Source organism: Nilaparvata lugens, chromosome 2 (genome assembly GCF_014356525.2).
Source record: "Nilaparvata lugens isolate BPH chromosome 2, ASM1435652v1, whole genome shotgun sequence".
In the NCBI taxonomy this organism is placed as follows: domain Eukaryota; kingdom Metazoa; phylum Arthropoda; class Insecta; order Hemiptera; family Delphacidae; genus Nilaparvata; species Nilaparvata lugens.
Genome location: NC_052505.1, coordinates 86,275,495 through 86,291,048, shown reverse-complemented (window position 1 = coordinate 86,291,048; position 15,554 = coordinate 86,275,495). Strand labels below are relative to the sequence as shown.

At 33.4% G+C, this 15,554-nt stretch overlaps 1 protein-coding gene across 1 annotated transcript in view; it reads left to right on the top strand.

Moving 5' to 3' along the window:
* The window catches only part of LOC111046296 (kinesin-like protein KIF2A), a 71,045-nt gene extending 56,322 nt beyond the window's left edge, over positions 1-14,723 (top strand). The window contains exons 13-15 of the mRNA XM_039420240.1: positions 1,902-2,102; positions 8,109-8,286; positions 12,706-14,723. Of these exons, the coding sequence (XP_039276174.1) occupies positions 1,902-2,102; positions 8,109-8,286; positions 12,706-12,848 (522 nt within the window). The 3' untranslated portion in view covers positions 12,849-14,723. The remainder of the gene's footprint in view (positions 1-1,901; positions 2,103-8,108; positions 8,287-12,705) is intronic.
* Positions 14,724-15,554: the final 831 nt, after the last annotated feature.

Genomic DNA, 15,554 nt, shown 5'->3' with positions numbered 1-15,554 from the left:
TTGGATGCTTTTAAGGCTTGATGGCATTGCTTGATGCCATACCTATCAAATTGCAGCTAACATGATAACATTTCGATAACATAAATTAAAAAGCCATGTATGCAAATATTGATACAAATCAATTATTAATTATTCTATGTGTTTATGTTGTTGATAAATAAAAATAATGCAAATCAAGCAATTTTACTACAATACACTCTCCATTGTACTACTGTTGTATGTTAATGTTATCATATGTTGTATGTAATGTTACGCTCTATTTGATATAGCATACTAAGGCAATTTGAAAGCTGTTAGAACACAATAAAAGTCATCAAGTACCCTATTTTTTTATTACAACACAACTAGTTTCAACTCATGAAGAGCCATTTCACACTTGAAAATCGCTCTTGAAGAGTTGAAACTTATTGTGTTGTAATAAAATGAAAGAGTACCTGCTGATAACGTTTATTGTGTTTATATAATTTCATTAGCCTTAGGGATAAAAGTGAGAAATAGAGAGCTTTTCTGCTGTAGCCTACTAGAAAACCGAAAACATGTTATAACACTCGTGTTTCTTGATAAATAAAAATAAAATAACGTTATTCCCTTCATCCATTACATTAACTAACTTCTCCACCAAATATACATGGTGCCTATATAAGGACTTTTTACAACTTTGAAAGTACATAAATATTTGAGACACAGATGTTGTCTATACTTTACGTTGTAAAACACTTAAATTTTGTTTTAACAAAAGGACCATGGTTTCGGGGCTACACCTGCCCCATCCTCAGCTAGACTGGTGTTTTCAGTAGGCTACATAAGAAACAGGAAGTTCCAAATTTGAGGCCCATCATTGTGACCCCATCACGTAACCTCAAATTTGGAACTTCCTGTTACTTATGTAGCCTACTGAAAACACCAGTCTAGCTGAGGATGGGGCAGGTGTAGCCCCGAAACCATGGTCCTTTTGTTAAACAAAATTAAAGTGGTATTGACAACATCTGTGTCTCATTTATTCATCACAGAGAAATACCACAATATCTCTTCAAAACAATCAATTTTTTACATAAATATTTATTAAAATTATTTACAGAATTGAGAAATGTGTCATTTTGTTACAAACTACTTCAAGTTTATGATGTGGGTGCTATTTTGCTTCGATGTGACAGCCGTTGGTAATCCGACATACATTTAGTTACAAAACACTTCAAGTTTAAGGTGTGGTGTTATTTTGGTTCGATGTGACAGCCGTTGGTAATGCGACATACATCCCATCGACAATCGATTTCTTGCCACACTCGTACCAACATATCAGGCGTAACTTGTGCAACCGCTGCGATCCAAATGTGATTAAGGTCATTAAGTTTGTCTGGTAGAGGCGGAACATAAACCTTATCCTTAGTGAAACCCCACAGGAAGAAATCCATCGATGTTAAATCCGGTGAGCGAGGTGGCCATGCAGATGGCCCTGCATGATAAATCCAGCGAAGTTGAGAGCAATTGTCTAGAAAATCCCGAACTTTTCCGTGCAAATGAGCTGGTGCACCGTCATGCTAAAAGTAAAAGGGCACTTGTTCATCTTGTTCAGCATGACGGTGCACCACCTCATTTCCACGGAGAAGTTTGGGATTCTCTAGACATAAAAAATTATCTGGTACGAGTATGGCAAGAAATCGATTATTGGTGGTATGTATGCCGCATTACCAACGGCTGTCACATCAAAGCAAAATAACACTCATGCCTTGAAAAAAAACGTGAAGTGTTTTGTAACAAATGACACTCTCTCAATTCTGTAAGTAATTTCAATAAATATTTATGTGCTTTCAAAGTTTTAAAGTCCTTTTATAATCACCCTATATTTTGTAAGATGATGCCATCTGTGAATGATGTTGATGGAGTTTGTGTGTTGTTTGCAGATCGCGATGATCAGCCCGGGCATGAGCTCGTGTGAGCACTCGCTGAACACACTGCGCTACGCGGACCGCGTGAAGGAGCTGGCGGCCACCGACCCAGTGGAGGGGGGCAAGGGGGGCAACTACAGTGATGGCGAGGGCAGTGGCAGGGAGGGTGGCGGCAACCTGGATGACAGTGACTTGGCCACCTTACGCTCTCTCAATGTGAGTTATCTCCTCAGTCATATAATGGGCCATATGAGTAAAGTTGAGCATTTGTTTATACTTCGAAAATATGAAGCATTTGCTTCATTTTCTATGAATAAACGTGATCAAAACCTTTTGCTCATGCTCATCAAAAAATAGTTTGAGCATTTGCTCAAAAGTAAAAGCTTAGGCGGGATGCACACCGGAGAGACGCGTTTCGTGAAAAAAGTTTCAGGAAACGTGAAACGAAAGTTGCTCGCAATCGACTGATAAGATTAAGCAGGGAACGTTTCTTTTGTATGCATGCGCGAGTGAAACGGATTGCATGAAACAAGTTTCATGAAAGAGGGCTTCACGAAATGCGTTTCTCCGGTGTGAATCCCGCCTTATACTCAAAATTGTATGAATAAACTAGAGCATTTGCTCAACTTTTGAAGCAAATGCTTCAAAAAAAGGTGAGTCCAGTCTAGAGCAGCTTTTCACCTTTTGCTCATAGTAAAATGGCTCAACTATAGAAAACTAGAGGAAACTACACAGATTCGATCACAACCAATAGTTGAGAACTATAAAACTGTTTTTAGATTCAACCATGATATATATCACCATTATTCCTACAAAATATAATCTGATATAAATATAGCCATCACAAAATAGGAAATAGACATTTAAGAAGATGAGAGTGTAGACGATTATAAGAAGGCTATTGATATTATAATATTATGCTGAAGATTATTATAGAGATGACATTTTTTACGCTATTATTTCAAAATTCTAAACTCAACTAACCTAAAACTCAATTCATAAATAGAAAACAGAGCAGACGACGCAAACACAAGCGGTGTCTCCTACTTGCATAATATTTAGCGCTTACGTGAGCTATAAAAACAAAGTAAGGCCACAAAGGCGAATCAGCTGATGAAAATCTTTAAAATACGTGAGCATTTGCTCCAGAGTTCAGGAGCATAAGGTAAGAGTATAAGGTAAAGCTTATTCATATAAAAATGAGCAAATGCTTTTACCTAATGCTCATGAGCAAAACCTTATGCTCCATGCTCATGCTCATGAGCATATGCTTTGGTTTTATTCATATAGCTTGCACAAAAGGAATGAAACTGTAAGAGAAGTTAGAACTCAAAATTTATTATTTTACCCAATGCACAGAACATCTAAATTTGAAAAGGGAGCACTAGACAGAGCAATTAAGTTTTTCAACCATCTCCCAAACGAAATCAGAATCATAAATTCAAAATCTAAATTCAAGGAAAAAGTTTCTACCTATTAGACACATAAAACATTTTATTCAGTCCGAGAGTTTCTGGATGACCATTGACCATTGACAGCTTCTCTTCCTGAGATCCAACCCATTAATACAAAGGGACTTAATTCAATGTTAGTTGGATTCAACAAGTAGCCCTACCTAAGTTGTTAATAATATTAACATATTCAAGGCCTCCAGTGTGTGTTTTTAGTCTTAGCAAAACCTTATGCTCCATGCTCATGCTCATGAGCATATGCTTTTGTTTTATTCATATGGCCCATCATTTCGTGAAAGATTCAGTTATTCTCTTAGTTACTACAGTACTTATTCTTTTAGATTTTAGTATAATTGTATAGCAGTCTGGTTTCTCAGTCGTTCTTTAAATCGATCTTCAGCTAACAAGCCATTAAATTTACCTGTCCGATAAAATGGTGCGTTTCTTGGATAGATTTATCTGTATTATGACTAAGGGCCAACGATCTTTAAGCTGGCCATCAACTATCCGATTTTTTGTCCAATTTGTGATCCATTATTCAATGTTGAATTTGGCGTCAGACAGTAGATGGAGTTGTTGAATGTTGGACGAGTCGGTCCAACACGATTGTCCGACATCTGACTTACCTTTGTTTGCCTAGACTGGAGTTGGAGAACCAGTCTGAGCTTGAGTGGTGTAACTTCCGATTATTCAACATTGTTTGACTGTTTATTTATGGTGTGGGTCATATTAGCAATAAATACTCTAGATGTTTTATTCAAATTTAAATTCTTTATTAGCAATTTCATATTCTTACATAACATTTACAGTATGTAGAGAATTTCTGCTTTTTCAATATACAATTAGAATCAACATAACCATTACAGTCAATAAATGAATTAATCACAGATAAAAGTGAAAATTCTAGAACTAAAACTAAAAACACACAATGGAGGCCTTGAATTAGTTAATTATTAACAACTTAGGTAGGGATACTTGTTGAATCCAACTAATATTGAATTAAGTAACTACCTTGTATTGATGGGTTGGATCTCAGGAAGAGAAGCTGTCAATGGTCATCTAAAAACTCTCGGACTGAATAAAATGTTTTATGTGTCAAATAGGTCGAAACTTTCTCCTTGAATTTAGATTTTGAATTCATGATTCTGATTTCGTTTGGGAGATGGTTGAAAAACTTAATTGCTCTGTATAGTGCTCCCTTTTCAAATTTAGATGTTCTGTGCATTGGGTAAAATAATAAATTTTGAGTTCTAACTTCTCTTACAGTTTCATTCCTTTTGTGCAAGCTATTTAGGTTTTTGAAAGCTAACATGAGAGTCGTATAAATATAAATTGAGGGAACAGTGAGAATTTTTTTAATTTTGAGTTCTAACTTCTCTTACAGTTTCATTCCTTTTGTGCAAGCTATTTAGGTTTTTGAAAGCTAACATGAGAGTCGTATAAATATAAATTGAGGAACAGGGAGAATTTTTTTGTTTTTGAAAATGTCCCTACATGTGTGTCTCCACCTCAAATTGAAAACTCGTCTGATTATATTACTTTACTTTACTTTACTTTACTTTTCTTATTCGTCACAATTATTGAACTGCATTAAGGGAGCAACGATCCCGCAGTATATGACACGTCAAAGTTCAATCTAATATCTACCATCCCTCCTATTTCAACACTACAGATCCCACATAACATACATCAATCAAACACTACTCAACAAGGAAGTCTGCTAACCTGTACGGACACAATACAATAAGGAATTCCCTAAGTGTTTTTTGAACTCCTTCAAGCCATCAATTTCTCTTATGTGAGATGGGATTGAATTAAATATTTTCATTCCCATATATAACGGGCCACTCTCCAGCAGGCTTAGTCTGTGATGTGGGTAAACAAAACCTCTAAATCGAGTATTATGGGGATGACTCACCTGGTTCTCCTCATAAATTCGTCTATTTTTAAAACGAAGATTGCTAAATCTAATATATAAATAGCAGGAGCCGTCAGCAATCTCTTTTCTTTAAAATAAGGTCTGCAAGAGCGCATTGTATTAATCTTATAAATTATCCTAATGGCTTTCTTCTGCAGTATGAATATTCCATTATTCTCTATACTTTTCCCCCAAAAAATAACTCCATATCTCATAACTGACAGAAAATAAGCATGATATACAAAAAGAACAGTTTTTTTCACTCCCTACTCTAGCCATTACTCTTAATGCAAACAAGGCTCTATTCAATTTACCAGTGACATGAGAAATATGAAGCTTCCACTTTGAATCACTCTCCATCATCAGACCCAAGAATGTCGTGGAATCAGAAGTTTCAACTCTACTTTGCGTATTCAAGTTTATTCCAAAACTTTTATAGTCTCTACTGAAGGGAATTATTTAGTTTTTTTGCAGTTCAAACTAAGACTATTCTGAACAAACCACGAATCTAATTCAGCAAGACACCTCTCAGCCTCTCTTATCAAACATTCACTGTTCCTACTGGTGATTAAAGCTGTAGTGTCGTCCGCAAAAAGAGAGAGTTTGAAATTGACGTGACTCTCGATGTCATTAACATAGACCAAGTATAAGAGGGGACCCAATATTGAACCCTGCGGTACTCCCTGAGACATAGGTAACCAAGAAGAGCTGCATGTTTCATTACCAACAGATATTGACACTCTATGGAACCTCCCCGATAAATATGACTGGAACCAAGAGTATTCTTTCCCATTTACACCATAATATTTCAATTTGTGCAATAGAAGATCATGTTGAACATTATTTTTTGAGCTTTAAAAACTCTGTTTGATTGAGACGAAGCACCCCAAAATACTATCCCATATTTGACTAAGCTCTCAAAATTGAATTAATTCACATTATAATTTGGAGCTCTACATTTGAGACCTGGCCTAAGGACTGACAAAAAGCAGAGCCTAATCAGCTGTGAAGCTATGCAACGATGCAGTAGTCTAATAGACAGATCATGAACATGAATCACTGTTGAATTTGGCGTCATGCAATAGATGGAGTTGTTGAATGTTGGACGAGTCGGTCCAACACGATTGTCCGACATCTGACTTACCTTTGTTTGCCTAGACTGGAGTTGGAGAACCAGTCTGAGCTTGAGTGGTGTAACTTCCGATTATTCCACATTGTTTGACTGTTTATTTATGGTGTGGGTCATATTAGCAATAAATACTCTAGAAGTTTGATTCAAATTTAAATTCTTTATTAGCAATTTCATATTCTTACATAACATTTACAGTATGTAGAGAATTTCTGGTTTTTCAATATACAAATTAGAATCAACATAACCAATTACAGTCAATAAATGAATTAATCACAGATAAAAGTGAAAATTCTAGAACTAAAACTAAAAACACACAATGGAGGCCTTGAATTAGTTAATTATTAACAACTTAGGTAGGGATACTTGTTGAATCCAACTAATATTGAATTAAGTAACTACCTTGTATTAATGGGTTGGATCTCAGGAAGAGAAGCTGTCAATGGTCATCTATAAACTCTCGGACTGAATAAAATGTTTTATGTGTCAAATAGGTCGAAACTTTCTCCTTGAATTTAGATTTTGAATTCATGATTCTGATTTCGTTTGGGAGATGGTTGAAAAACTTAATTGCTCTGTATAGTGCTCCCTTTTCAAATTTAGATGTTCTGTGCATTGGGTAAAATAATAAATTTTGAGTTCTAACTTCTCTTACAGTTTCATTCCTTTTGTGCAAGCTATTTAGGTTTTTGAAAGCTAACATGAGAGTCGCATAAATATAAATTGAGGGAACAGTGAGAATTTTTTTGTTTTTGAAAATGTCCCTACATGTGTGTCTCCACCTCAAATTGAAAACTCATCTGATTATATTTTTTGAGCTTTAAAAACTCTGTCTGATTGAGACGAAGCACCCCAAAATACTATCCCATATTTGACTAAGCTCTCAAAATTGAATTTATTCACATTATAATTTGGAGCTCTACATTGGAGACCTGGCCTAAGGACTGACAAAAAGCAGAGCCTAATCAGCTGTGAAGCTATGCAACGATGCAGTAGTCTAATAGACAGATCATGAACATGAATCACTGTAGTGAGGTCCACGTTATAATGGCAGTGTTTGATTAGCGATGGTATTGCTATCCTTGTCTATCATTCAACAAAGCGTATAGCGCTATCTGTTTCTCGCTTTGCTCTGTTGCCAGATCGTCTTTTAACAACGTGAAATTAATAATTAATTAACAAAATATTCAATCTTAATTATGAAAATTCATTATGAAATTATTGAAAAATATAAATTCTTGCTTAATAAAATATAATTGATTATTTTAAACGAGAATGAAACGTTAATATTACATCAATAAACCTGTATCAGCTACCGTCTATAGAAAGCTTTAACAAGACAGAGGATCGGCAACGTTTTTGTCCTCTCTTCGTCCACTGCCATTATGACGTGGACCTCACTATATTCGGATTGTGAATCGCGAAGGTCTGTTAATATTATATGGAGTGTCTATTTCTATTTTTATTTATGTATTTGTTTATTTATTTAGACATGTAAAATTATTACACTTATGTGAGAAGGCACAACAGGCTTATGCCCAAAACTGTCCCTTCTCAAATTTTTACTACAGTCTAAATTGTAGGTTAAGCTACTAATGTGTCATTTATGATGATGTCAAAATAAAAGTGATTTGATTGATTGATTACTATCACTTATTATAATAACAATTATACTCAGCGTTCTTCATTTCTTAATGGTGTCGTATGTTGATTGTTTGATTTAGGAGGGTGAACTGTCAGCCGACCTGTTGACATTCCACGAGGCAGTATCACAGCTGCAACTGCAAGAGGAGGAGCTGCTCGACTCACACAAAGCTCTGGTCACCGAGTTCATTCCCGACTGGCGCGAGAGGCATGCAAGGTTGCACGCCATGACACGCAACGTCGACTACGATCAAGATGGTGAGACTTCTCCTCCCTCCTCCTCTCACACTTCCTCCTCCTCTACCTCCGCATCATCATCAACTTGCTCATCTTTCATCTCGTTTTTGCTCACCATATCGCTACCTCCCTTTCTCTATGCAATGTTTTTCCTCATATTTCTGTTGCCGCCATCAGATGAGCTGACTGATGCACCTGACAACACCACCTCTCACAATGACAACTTTCTACTTGCACTTCTAGTCCAGCAATTTTTTGAACATCCGGCACGATTCGCGTGATGTCTGTACATATTAGCCACAGATCCCCTCATACGTTTTATTAAATTCTCCTTGTTCGAATTAACCTTTATTTTTATTTAATTATTTATACTCATACTCTTATCTCGTGTATTCACCACGGATGCGAATGTCAGCTGGGTGATTCATATTATGCTATGGAATTAATAAAGACAATATAAAAACATGTAGTGCAGACCCTTTATTAAAAACTGAAAAATATTTTAACTAGTTAAAATAGTTTCGACTAGTTTCGACCATTGGTAATTTAACTTGAAAATAAATGAAATGGTCATATTTTAACTTGAAAATGACCAATGGTCGAAACTAGTCGTTGAAATATTTTTAAGTTTTTAATAAAGGGTAGTACAAGTTTTTATATTGTTTTTATTAATTTTAATAAAGTAGCCCATAAGTGAAGTGATTTTATGCTATAGAACTATATTTATTTATTCATAATATTGGGGCACCAAGGAAGGGAGCGCCTCAGAACTGCGAGTTTCGATTTGTCTAGTATATGAACATAACCTAAAAGGTTCTGCTCAATTAGGGTTTAAAGATAGAAGAAAAGGTTAGGGAGAGATGGAAATAAATTGGAAGTTGAAATATTGTTAATTCCCGGGCTGACAAATAATTTTTGTATAGTAGCGCTCATCGAATCTCCATCTAGCTGTTTACCCTGTTGTCAATATTTGCAGTAGCAGAAGTCTTCGGGGTTTTGCAACATTTAATTGGGATTTTCGTTTAATAATAAAGGTTAGGGAGGTTAGGTTTTGGTTTTTAAATGCTAATATGTTAATATCAATTCAAATGTGTTGATAATTTTATTTAATAAACACAAATATCGAACATTATTAAATACTCCTACATTTGAGGTATCGCTCTTACGAATGACACCCCCGGGGGAGACTCCATCAAACAAACCCTTATGAAAACATTACAATTACAAAACTCCAATCCAATATGCTCAATTCATTCTTCTTAGTTTAGAAAATTACAAAAACTGTAGTTTCTGCATCCCGATTGTTTCTTTCAATTGGTTGAATTATTGTAGTTTTGTCTTCTTTACTCTGTTGTATACACATTTCTTGCGTGTTGTTTGTAGTTTGCATGCTTCAACTTTCTTTGTCACACTTTTGTACATGCACTGCATGTTGATTTGCAATAATGAGTAAATTGTTTTGAATAGCTTAAAACTGTAATGTACTTCTTAGTAATTTGGTGCAATTCTTATAAATTATTGACGACTTTATTTAGGTTTGGATTTTTATTTTATGATATTTTATTTCAGTTTTGCATTATTTTTAATGCAAAGCTTTATGCTTCAAAGCTTATTATTGTTCATATTATTAAGACATCAAATTATTTTTCCAAATCTGCAAATCTTATGTTAGTTTACTTTTGAAACATCTCCATTACTCAAGTAAGAGTTTAGATTTTATACTGTAGCCTGTTTTAATCATGCATTTTTGAAATCAGTTAATTTTTTATTTATGCTGTAGCTTAAGTTTAGTTGATACTATTCCAATTGTTCATATTATTTTAGGATCAATCTAATAAATCATGTTTATACTTGAATATTGGCTCTAATTATTTAGTGTTTTTCAAATGGAATTCACTTTTTGCAACTTCATTTCACCAAATTTGTCGGTTTGTACTCAACTCTGAAGAAGATTGATTAAGTCATGGAATAGTGTTTGTATCTTTATCGTTCCTCAGTTGGCTTCCTTTTTGAATTCCTTAATAATTACAGTTGAAGTGAAATCCAACGATTTTCCTGTTTCCCAATGATACAATATTACTATAATTTTTTTTACATTTTTTTATAATTTTTTTTACTAATCCTCAGTTGTCTTCCTTTTTGAATTCCTTAATAATTTCAGTTGAAGTGAGATCCAACGATTTTCCTGTTTTCTAATGATACAATATTACTATAATTTTAAAGAAAATTTTAATTACTGTACATTATTAATAACAAGATGAACAACACATTCTTGTATTCTACTCCGTTCAGGTCAGTATTCGTTTAGGGTCCTCATATTGTCAGGGCTCTTGAGCCGTTGTTTAGAAATACACTGAGAGAATAATTGAAATAAAATCATCATGTACATCATTGAACTGGAAATATTTCCCATTTTACATGGCTACTTATCATGAAGTTGTATATGATGAAATATTTTCATCAGTTCTACATTCTACTGAGCATAGAAATCTTATTATATTAAAGCTTTTATATTCTTATTCTCTTTCATTATTTCATTAATTCTATTCTCTTACATTCAAATTCTATTCTCTTATATTCAAATTCTATTCATTCTCTTCGGAATGTATTGCAGTATCCAAATATCCCTGAATGTATAATTATATTTTGCCATGTAGAATTTTTATAGGGTATTAGCATGTATGCACTCCATAATACTTATTTGTTTTTTGTTTTTGTTTTTTTATATTTGCATTTTATGTGGTTCTCAGCATGTTTTTTTTTAATGTTGTAGCCTCTTCATTTCATGTGTGCAGTTCAACCTTCGACTACTTTATCAGCAAGTTATTGATTGGAATTTCGTATCAGTATTATTGAATTTTTATTGAAAATGTTCTATTTAACTTGCATTCTAATTCGTATAGATCAGTATTCATTGCATTATGCAACACTTCATTCAATTTTATAAGATTTCAGATGAAATATGAAGCTTATTGTGACTGAAATTGGAGTACAAGCTAATTCTTTAAATCAACTTTTTATGGATAATTCTATGCTCAAATAAAAGTCTAGTTATGAGATTGAATGAAAGATTTGAACCTTGAAGCCAAGTTTGAAATTTGCTAAAATGTTAGTTCTGGCCGCATTTATTAAAGTTGCTTAGTAATTCGTAGCTACGAGCCTGAGTGAGTTTTAGTTGCTTGGTAAGACTAGCACTTATTTGTGTGTTAGATCAGAAATTATAAATTTCAAAAACAACGTTCAAATGTAGACCATGACCGTCATTACAGCTACTGTATTATGTGCTCGATGCAGAAAGGGTAGAACCAAAAGTTTGAAATCCTGTTTCAAACAAATCTTACAAAATTATTGCATTCCAAATTATAAACTTTCTCAATATTGAGAGCATTGTCCTGATGAAAATCCTCATATGTGTAGAATGTTTATTGTGACTGTACCTAAATCCGTCATTACAGTTACTGCATAATTTATATAATCTGATGCAAAAAGGGTAGAATCTTATGCTCAAAATCCTTTTTTAAACGAATCTTACAAAACTACTGCATACGGAATTATAAATGTTCTTAATATTGAGAACATTTTCTTGAAGAAAATCCTTATATGTGTAGGATATTTCTGAATAATATTAAATAATAAAAAGTATTGTGACTGTCTAACCAAAGTTCTGCTTGCCAATAAGTTTCTGAATAATATTCATGAATAGTTCTGAATAATGAAAAATAATTATTGTTCAATAATAAAAACATTAATAAAGTTAGTAGAATTGATGTTGATGTTGTGAAATCTCTCCATGATAAGAAAACAATGATATTGTAAATTTTTAGTGAAATTTGACAATATCTTTGTTTTCTTATTATAATAAAAACATTATTGTGACTAAAATCACTCCACTTGTATAGGCTACTTTATTAAAATTAATAAAACATGGAGCACCCTTTTTATTTAAAACATTTTAAATCGTTAAAACATCTCAAGAACTAGTGTATGAACATGTATTATCTAGTATGATCTTGTTTATTTTTGCATTTAAACTTAAATAGTTAGCATTTAAACTTAAACCAAAGTAGGCCGAATCCAGTTATTTGAAATGTTTTAAAGTTTTAAAATGTTTTAAATAAAGAGGGTACTCCATGTTTTTATTAATTATTGTGACTGTCTACGTACATCCTTGACTATGAATGTCTGGTCAGATGGGCAGAAAAGTAATAGCAATTGTTCTTATGGAAGTATTCACACTTGTTCATTCTACCAAAGTGTAAGAACCGATTGATTATTATTTCCCGCCCAGCAGAGTAGAAATATTGTTTTGAAAGCAGGGCCTGAGCAATCTGAGTAGCTTGTAGCTCTGTTTTGTGAAATAATGATATTATAATGATTGCTTTCTGTTGGTTGTGATTTGTGAGCTTTCTGGTGTGTGATGAGCTTTTTTCGTGTGTGCAGCATACTCGTCCGAACTGGAGGCATTGGCCATGGAGGAGATTAACACGAATATGAATTTTCTGAAGAAGGTTCAGGCATTCCGAAAACAGCTGGTAGCCGAAGAGCAGTTCAGCAAGAACATTAAACCGAAAACCAACCAATAAATTGAACTGTCAAGAGTCCTACATCACCGTCGATGTGTTTAACTATTTATTTATTCTAGTAAATATAATCATCCATTCTATCGAGCGCCCCTACTTGGTTCCTTATGGAATGCTTAGTGATTATGAATCACATTGAAAACCAATGGCTTGGATTGCTTGCAATCTGGCAAATCTGAAATTCTATGACTACTTCCTTAATAAATTATTTCAATCTATATTACTTACTGTTTGTAAATTACATGAAATGTGATGAGTTAGACACTTGTATAAATATTTTTGAGTAAGTAAAACTGACTACTACTTTCACTGAGTCGTGATATTTAGATAAATTTATGTTAAAGATCAGAATCTTCACTGATCATATCGAATGTGAAATGAATAATAAATTACTGGGAATGAACAACTAAATATATACTTAATATTTAATCTTTCAGCTTTACTAGGAGCTATTCAACCATTTTTGTGTTGCAATGCTTTTTCTATGCATGGAATAGAATTCTACAAACATAAATTTCAAAGCAAGCCATAAGTTACCAATAGTTTTGACATCGGTTCACTCTCATCTTGATAGTGGTGATAAAAATGCTAGAATCAACCAAAATTGCTGATTTTACGAAACTCTTGATATTTAATTTATTAATTATAGTTTTTATTCTGTGTTTTATATGAAATATTGTATGTGGACTGCTCTAAGATATTATAAATTTAAAAAGTAGCTGTATTTAATGTTTTATTGTTTTGTTGAGTTTGAACTGAAAATTAGAATTAAATGGAAATATACGCCTTAATATTTTTAACTATATTGACAGTTGAGTATCATCTTACTAATTTTCGCTTTTATATTTGTACTCATACTGTATAATAAATTCCAGTTATAATATTTTTTATATATCAGTAACAATTTAAAAGAGAATAATAAATTGATCAGTCACTTTGATAACACAATTTTGTTATTAATACCAATAATGGATATTCATATTTGTTCTTTATTTTATTGTTAGTCAATAGATAAATCATTTTCATGAACGATAACAGAAGTTACTACTCTATCTATTTAATAAATTCAGATTATTCACGTTTACATCTAGAATCCTAGTATACCAGATTTTCTCGTGAAAATATAATATCCATTTTTGAATCCAATCTGTTTCCCAGCATGAACTTGAATCCATATATTAGCGTGAAAACAATATCTTTGAAGAATGCGTGAACGATTGTTCACTATAAAGTTTCTGTATTACACTGAGGAACAAGCTTCAGCATAGTTTGAGGCTTTCTATTATAATAATTTGTACAGGTTTGATATTTCATGAATTTACCTCAAACCATCCAGCACAGTGAACTCATTGACTCCTGTACTTATTGAGTGTAATTTGGTTCACCGATTCATTATAATTTTTAAAAGATTTCACCAGAATATTTCCATAGATTCTTGAGCATCTATATGATTCCTACTTTTCAAATGCCTTATTTTACATTTTAGCCTTAATTTCTGTTGTGTGTAATCATCGTCAAGATATTGTTGAACTGAGTGTTTGATTGTTTATTTTTATACAAATCTGGAAGAGATTATTAATGTGCAAGTGATAATAACAATGTTTGTTCAACCAAAATTGCTGATTTTACGAAACTCTTGATTTTTAATTTATTAATAATTATAGTTTTCACCTCATCAATTAAATTTTTTCATCATTTAAATTCGAATTCAGTCAAGTCACTAAAATTTAATCTATGTACAAAAATGAGTCAGTGCGACTAAATTTATCTTTCATTATTTGATTTGCTTCTCTTAGCAATAAAAGAGTTTTCCTTGTTTATTGAAAGTTTGAAACTGTGTACTAAATCGAGAACAATATTAAATTCCTGTGTTAACAATTCCCCTGTCAATTCATTGATGTTCTGTCATTATTTTTCATACGTTTGACTTGTATTATTGCAAACTATAATTGATACCTCACCAATAATTTGTCATATTTGAATAATATTCACCGGCGCTTCTCTAATGAGATTTATTTTAAACGGTTAGCATTTTTTCAATCTAGGTATGACTTGGGTATAAATTGAGTTTAATTCAAACGTTATCTTTACTATTAACACCAACGCTTAAACCATTGCTGAGTGCCGGTTGCCCAAAAGCCGATTGAATTCCCCGAGAACCAATCAGAGAAGCCGTCTCTTCAAAAAGGCCTTCTCTGATTGGTTCTCGTGAAGTTGATCACGGTTAAAATTAAACGGCTTTTGAGCAACCGGGCCTGAGAGTTAATACAATATTTATCAGTAAGTATACTTTATAGAGAAACAATAGCGTAAGTAGATATCCCATGGTATAGGGCGTTTATGTCGCAACTTTTACTGTTATCTGAAGCTGATAGTCCACGTAGTTCTTTCCTGTGAAGCTTTATGACGCTGGTAGTCTCTCACATTATGCTTAGGCTAGTTTCACATTCATTCGGTTCGTTTCGTTTTCGGCAAATTCCGATGTGAAGTGTGAAACGGTAATTCGGTTTGAATTCGGTCCGAATAGAAACCGTTTAGAACCGAACGCCCACTTGACTAATAAATTCCATCAGGTTTCAATTCGATGCTAGCGGGAGGCCACTTTCACACACTTTCGGTTCGGTTCGTTTCGTTTTCGGCAAATTCCGATTAGTGTGAAACGATGATTCGGTTTGAATTCTGTACCGAATAGCAACCGCATAGCACCGA